Source organism: Montipora foliosa, unplaced genomic scaffold (genome assembly GCF_036669935.1).
Source record: "Montipora foliosa isolate CH-2021 unplaced genomic scaffold, ASM3666993v2 scaffold_458, whole genome shotgun sequence".
NCBI classification, from domain to species: domain Eukaryota; kingdom Metazoa; phylum Cnidaria; class Anthozoa; order Scleractinia; family Acroporidae; genus Montipora; species Montipora foliosa.
In genome coordinates this window covers 117501-125000 of record NW_027179765.1, presented here as the reverse complement: position 1 = coordinate 125000, position 7500 = coordinate 117501, and the positions used below count along the sequence as shown (strand labels likewise).

The following is a 7500-nucleotide window of genomic DNA, read 5'->3' as shown; positions in this document are numbered from 1 at the left end:
TTAATCTACGCTTAGGTGCATGTTTATCAGAAATCCTTTGTAGTATGTCAACAAGGTCGTTGATACTTTGATTTACATCATCATTAACTAAGCCACAGAAGTCAATAGCCTCTACATCGCTTAAGAATGAGTCACTATCAAAATGAGAGAAATCACGAAAGTATTTTGCATCGTTTAGAATAGATGGCTTGTTTGCGACAGTACAAAAAATAGGTAGATGATCAGAAACATCTGCTAAGCAGATGCCCGCTTTTATAACTTTGTGTAAAACGTTTGTATATATATGATCGATTAAGGTTGAGGTATGATCTGTGAGGCGTGTGGCTTTGGTAATAAGTGGCATAAATCCCTGATCGAGTAACATATCTAAGTATTCAGAGGTTTGGTTGTCATCGTTGTATTTTAAAAAGTCTATATTAATGTCACCTAAAATGAAGACCTCTTTACCTTTATTGTTTAAGTTTTCTAATTGTTCCCTTAGGGATTCAAGGAAATGTTGACGATCATTTAATGGGTGCCGATAAATGCATCCGATCACGACGTTCTTAAGTTTTTCACGCCTAATTTCAACCCAGCACGACTCAATGTTGTCTCCCGATAGTTCTATATCACGCCTTCGAAAAAAATCTAATTCATTAGCAATATAAATAGCAACACCTCCAGCTGCAGTTCTGGAGTTAGTATTTATAAATGAATAACCCGGAATGCTAATGTTGTGTATGTTGTTTTCTTTTAACTTCGTTTCAGAGATAGCAATGATTTCAGGGGCTTCTTCAACCGTGGTAATAAAGTCCTCCAGTAATGATAGGTTTTTAGGTAAACTACGCATATTTAAATGGAGCATAGAAAATCCATTTTTCCTCTTGGCTTTTTGAAAAAGAGTCCCTGATTGTTTGATAGTGTAATATTTTGACTCTGAGTAATTTTCGTGAGAGATACCCTGTAGGTCATCATTTTTTTCTGGACTTTCAATTGTATCCTGGAAAAGATCCTTGGAATTTAATAAAGAAGTTGGAGTGTGATGAACCCATGCTCCCGTAGCTCGAATAAATTCTTGGTGATGCAGATCATGAAATGGGAGTTCACGTAAAGCATTAAAGCTTGTAGCCATTTAAGGGTTTAGAACATATTTCTAAATAAAGTATACATGCATGATAAATTAATATTTGTCGCTAGATGCAATAACAACGTTGTTATTATTATTACTAATAGCAATTCCGTTCTTACCCGAGTAAAGTAGTCGACCTGACTAATGGGTGCGAGGGTGTTCATCTTGAAATCTTTTAAGGTCGTCTTCCGTATCAAACATGACTACTGGTGAATGTTCGTTGTTCCTAATGAAAATTCTTCCATTGAAAGTCCATATAAATTTCCACTTCAAACGCTTTTTTTCTTTATTTACATTACCAAATAATTTTTTTTTTTTTATACGGCGTGAGGGATTCAGAGATAAAGATGTTAGCGTCAGACTCATTGCCTGATTTGCATAAAATCCACCCACTTCTCATAAACGTAAATGCGGCGTTGAATGTTCCGCTTAAGAATACACAGTTGTTTTGGGGAAATTTCCATGATAAGTGCTTAAAGCTTCGTATAATTTCAGTGTTGAAGTTTCCGCCGAGCAGGTTATGATTATGGTTAGAGTAATGATTGAATTAAGTTTTAATATAAAGATGACAGTTTGAATAAAACGGTCGATCGCTTTTATTAGGTACATGTAAGCTTTTCTTTGATCCCTAGCGATGTCTTTTGAGATAATCCCAGATTTTGATGCTGCAGTATATTTGCATATGACCTCGTTAACACACTTTGAACAGGACTTCATTATCTTGAATCACTCAACAGCAAGCATTTTTTGTCATGTGAAATTCAATTCTCTAAAGGTCGGTGGAACGTGATTATGTGAACGGAAAGCTACGTACCTGGTCTTCCATGGGGTTCTTGATGAAACATCATACTGTATCCCAAAATATTTTTTTGCCCTGTGTAGTTCAAGGCTGTCTGAACAATTTACCGGTACTACAATTTTTTGCCCTTGGAATTTCTTACTCTCCTCTATTACCGAATCAGATCCTATTTTGTTACTTAACTCTGTAATTACACTTAATAAGAACTCTATGATTTCTACGGCGTTGTGTCGGCTTGATCAAAACCCTAGTAGTTTACGCTACTCTTATTGCCGGTTTTCACTCTCACACCATCATCAAAACCATTCAACAAATTTAGTCAAGAATCAAAGAGATAAAAGAATATGAATATTCAAACAGTCTCACAAAGGTTCAGGTCTGTGCGATGTTTCGTGCGGGAAATATTCGAAGAAATGTTTTACTCAAATTTATAAGGCTATGGCAGCCGAAAGCTGACAAAAACATACACTGTATGTCATCGAGTTTTGCTATAAAAAGCCAGTAGTTGTCTTCTGAGGGCTCATGAACATCTATGTGAGTACTTATTCTCATACAAGGACTGTTCAGATTGCAAAATCTCAGCGGATAAGTAACTTTTTTAACGTACGTGATAGCATTCTCGACCGCAATTTTAATATCATGTCACGCAAAAGCTTAGAAATTCAACCTTGCTTTATCACAAGATGAAAAACCCTATCAAACTGAAAATTTGTGAAAAGACAAGTCTTCAGCTGTTCTAATAACTAACTAAGCTAAAATCTCAAAAGGATTCATAATTCCTAATTTTTTAGTTTTGATGACGTCATGTGAAAACTAAGGATATGTCTTTGTATTTTTTATTTCCTCCATTTACCTTATTGGTATTAATGTTTGCGTCGCTTTAATTTCGCGATTTTCGCGATTTAAAAAAAAACGCGAACTTAAAGCGACGCGAAAAAAAAATTTCCGCGAAATTTAATGTCGCAAAATTTAATACCCTCCTATATTTCTAGTTTTCTCAATTTAATGAAGAAACACGCCTACGTATAATTTGTGCAAGCTATAATGTGAAAGTATAATGTGTGAAGAAAACAGTGATGAAGAAGAAAAGATGAAGAAAACAGTTTAACAATCAAATTTCACTATCTGTGTTGCTTTGAACCTGTTCATCTGTATCGCTATCGTCATTTTCAAGTTCTTTCTGCACCTCTTTTGTACACTCATCTAAATTGCAAATCCATCCCAGGTTCTTTGTAATTTGAAACAACAATCTGTTTATACTTTTCAAGTATTGCCTTGTTCCTTTCGGTAAGATCCATCTCCGCTGTAACTTGTACCGGAATTTCCAATCCTCCTTGCACTAGGGGAGATCTTTGGGCTTCTTGTCGATGACTTTAGCGCAAACAACCCCTCCTCTGAGTAGGAAAAAGCGTGTTGCTCTGGAAATTTCTCTGGGCAAGGGACCAAAAGTAGAGTCGGCAAGACGGCCTCGAAGGCGCTCGGTCGCGGCAATAGCACAGCGATCGTAACAGTTGTTTCTCTCGTAGCAGCATTTCAATTGCTCTCCAACAATCGGACTCCAAACCTCTTTATCAGCAATAAGAAGTGTAAAATAATAATAAAATTCTCGAAGTATTTTTTCTTTTTCATTTTCGCGAAAATTAATTCCCTAAGAAAATAGTTTTGCACCCAAATCGCTAAAATAAAGACCCGCGAAATATGTTGACCTTTTTTTCGCGAAATTAAGTGCCCGCGAAAATTAGTACCAATAAGGTACTTCCAAAATACATCAATTTATTATACAACGTGCCAAGCACAAGATAAATGGAGAAGGGCAAAATATAGGTTAACTAATGAGATGCCCTTTTAATAAATTACATTTCTATTTAGGATAAAAGAGAGAAAATTTACAAGAGGGGAAACAAGAAAAAACATCAAGCAGTACATATAAGATGTAAGAGTAGATGTGGGACTGATCAGTACTGAGCAAGATAATGGCGATAGAGTGCCTATTTAAATAATTGCCCAGTTGGCTTTTCACGAATACTGTAGATATAGAGGATATTAAACGGTGGCGAGAAGATATGAATTTTATGTTAGAGTGGCAAGAACAATATCTCACGAGTGAGCGAAGCGAACGAGTGAGATATTGTTCTTATTGTTCTTATTGTTCTTGCTAGTTTTTACAAGCGAAGAGAGATGTTTTTTTTTTTTAATTTTGTGCGTTGTTTTGTGAATTATGTGATTTTTCGTGAATTGTGCGATCGGATGCGATTTGAGGTCGATTGTGCGAAATCACACCATCGCGTAATATCAGAAGGCCTGGTGTATATACGCACATATGCATGTATTTATACGCACATACGCTTATATTCATGGGTGTATGATTGTGTGTACATGCGTGTCTGATTTTGCTTTGTTATTCAGTACCATAAATTTCCTTTGTGTTGCATTGTTGTGTAAAACAAAGAACTTTTGGATCTGGAAAAAGCCACGAACCAATAACAAAATTTACACATGCAGAAGCTATCATGCTGCAAACGCGCAAGTTGCTTCTCATCACGAATTTATTGGATAACAAGCAAAAGAAATTCAATGTTTATGAATCAGAAGCAAAAGGAAAATGATGTGTCTTAAGTTTGGCATTTAAATGCGTGTATCATTTAGCGAATTGCCAAGCGAGTATTCACAAATACACTACCCAAAAGGTTTATTACCTTTTAATTGCTATGGAAAACAGTGGAGTCGGCCTGTAATCGACCACATGTTGGGTAAACAGCAATCAATCAATAACTTTACTTTGCTTGGAATTTTAGATAGCAGTGATGCTAATATATCCCAAGAAATGATGGAAATAATGCATTGTTAAATTGTGAAAGCTGTTTTTAATTTGTTTACTTATTCAATGCAATGCCAAAGTTTACATCTGGGAATCGCATGTGTTGATTTGTTCGTATGCGTGTGACATTCTTTTATATGATGACATGTTTTTGGTAACCACAGACTTCAGGGCATCTGACAGGATGCGGCGATGCGGATCCGCATAATTCCCTAAAATCTGCATCCTCCGCATAGTTACAATATTTTCCGCATAAAACTGAAGAAATGCCTGATAATAGTGGTAAAGCAAGTTACAGTATGCCATCCTTACAAACGTAAAAGCCAAAGAGATTGACTATTTTGAAACAGCTAGATTTTCCTGAACATTGAAAAAAACATGCCATTTCGTTTGTAAGATAAGCTTCGTGAGCAGTTTCCACAAATTTTTCAGCAATGAGCCAATTTCCAAGAACTGCAACAAACACATGCTTCAGTCTGCTTTTACAGCTCTTAAATGTTGGGGCAATTTACTGTATGCAGATTACCCAAAGTCATGGTGTCCCTTGAGATACAGATTTTTTTCATGTAATGCCTTAATAACACATCAATTTTAAATATGTGTATCATGCATCATGCTGTCAATGGTTTTTTCAAGTTATTACAGCTAAAAAATTCTGTTCTGACTATAATTATTAATTTTTCTGCTGAAGGAAAACATGGAACAATACATGTACATGTAATTGCTGTTTGTGCAACATCATGATGTTAACAATAATCAGATCTTGTGGTTTTTTCCTCATGTTTAGTTCCTCCAACGATAACTACTCCACCGGCAATCTCAGTTAGACAACGTATTGGATCATCTGTGAACCTGACATGTGAAGCGTCTGGTGATCCAATGCCAAACATCACATGGACAAGAGAAGTTGCCACATCTAACCGGCCAGTAAATGCCACTGGACCTGTTTTTCCTTTTGTGAATATTCAGTTGAATGATGCTGGATCGTACAGATGTACTGCTGATAATGGATATGGAGTTGTTTCAAGTCTTTCAGCTCTTAACATATTCTGAAAGTGACAAAGCAGTGATATTATTTCAGTGAGTAACTTTTAGAACTTTCTTCGTAGTGCACACTATAGGCATATCAGGTTTGTAACATTACAGTGTACAGGTTTGTAAGTGCTTTAAAGTGCATATGAAACAAATTTTTTTATTAGCTTGTTTAAAAGAGCTTTCAAATTGATCAAGAACAGTGTTTATTTTATTGCGATGTAGCACTCTTGGTTGCCGAGTTATTCAAGATTTTGATTTATGCAAATTAAAGGACTTGTGATGTCACATTGGAGACACAAAATTATGTAAAATCACAAAATATGTACTAGTATTTTTGCAAATACTTAGTCTGCAGGGTTGATGTGCTGCCAGAACTACACATTGTGATGGTGATTATTATGTCACCATAGCAATATAGTCGTTACCAGGCCTCTACCTTCCCGACATGAAAAACGCCTCCTTTGTTGCTCCAGAGTCTAACAGACTTCCTTGTGATTGTGCTGTGTAATGTCCATATTCGCTCACACCCACTGAATGAACAGCAACAGCAAAATAATAACACTTATTGGGGAGGAAACTCTGATTTTACCCTTTGGATGGAAAGGGCCTGAAGCCTATTGTGTTGCCATGGAAACGTCACAGTGGGCCAAATCATGGAATTTTGTGATGAGTATAACATCTGCAAAAAGGTTCAGTTCTATACAGATACATACAGTCTCCAGATATAATTATTCCATTTTTTGTGATTTTACATCATTTTGTGTCCACTATGTGAGGTCACGTTAGTCCTCTAATATGCATAAGTCAGAATCTTGAATAACTTGGCAACCAAGGGAGCTATCACAATAAAATAAATGCCTTCTTTATCATTTTGAAAGCTCATTTTGAAGGAGCTAATAAAAACATTTGTGTCATACAGTATGCACTTTAAGTGTACTGTATGTCTAGTCTAGCATGACGATTGTTTCCTGCTGTAACACTAGTCGTAAGAGCTTGAAGCAAATTTGTTTGTCCATTTTGGCCGTGCTCCCAAGATACTGTACCTTTAATTGGCTCAATGGTTATACATGTATGCTAAAAGGTGAGCAGGGGTTTCAATAAGCACCGATGGCCGACGAAAAGCGTAGGCTACTTTGTTCAGAGAAGTAGGCTACTTTTCCCCTTAAACTTGAACATACTTTTTTCAAGCCCCAATCTCAAAATAGTTATCACATTCGATACTGCCATCTTCAAGCAACAGTGAATAGCATTTTTGCCGCGACCAAGGGCGACGACGTAATTCAATTACGCTTAGTGACCTCGGCAAACATATCCAGGGGTTTTAAGTAAAACAGATTGTTATAAAGTAATCATTGCACCAAGACTTGTTTTCCACTAAAACAGTAAATGTTTCGTTTAGTTTCATTGGTTAAGCCTTTTCGTTTGTTCAGATTAAAATGACATAATTATTCTTATTGTTTGACAGAACTGATTTCTCGTTTTGACCGAAAAAAAATTATTGCAGTTTACCTAGACAAACCGAAATGTTTCAATTTGTGCTTGAAAAAATGTGTAGTAATGATGACATGAATTTGTTGAAACGTCATATAACGTTAAATCGTTAATTTTCCTTTTGAAATGATTTTCCAAATCTTTCTTCGCTGGAAATTATCAAAAGAATGCGCTTAATTGCTCACTCAGTGTCGCTGTTGATAAGAAATCTTCCTTTATCTTTGTACTCAATTTGTCCCAACACTGGAA

General features: G+C 36.0%; 2 protein-coding genes across 2 annotated transcripts in view; both read left to right on the top strand.

Moving 5' to 3' along the window:
* Positions 1-5778, top strand: part of LOC137989406 (lachesin-like) — a 9275-nt gene extending 3497 nt beyond the window's left edge. Inside the window, exon 2 of the mRNA XM_068835233.1 lies at positions 5513-5778. Within this exon, the coding sequence (XP_068691334.1) occupies positions 5513-5778 (266 nt within the window). The remainder of the gene's footprint in view (positions 1-5512) is intronic.
* Positions 5517-7500, top strand: part of LOC137989383 (proto-oncogene tyrosine-protein kinase receptor Ret-like) — an 80811-nt gene continuing 78827 nt past the window's right edge. Inside the window, exon 1 of the mRNA XM_068835206.1 lies at positions 5517-5805. The gene's annotated coding sequence lies outside the window, so the exon portion shown is untranslated. The remainder of the gene's footprint in view (positions 5806-7500) is intronic.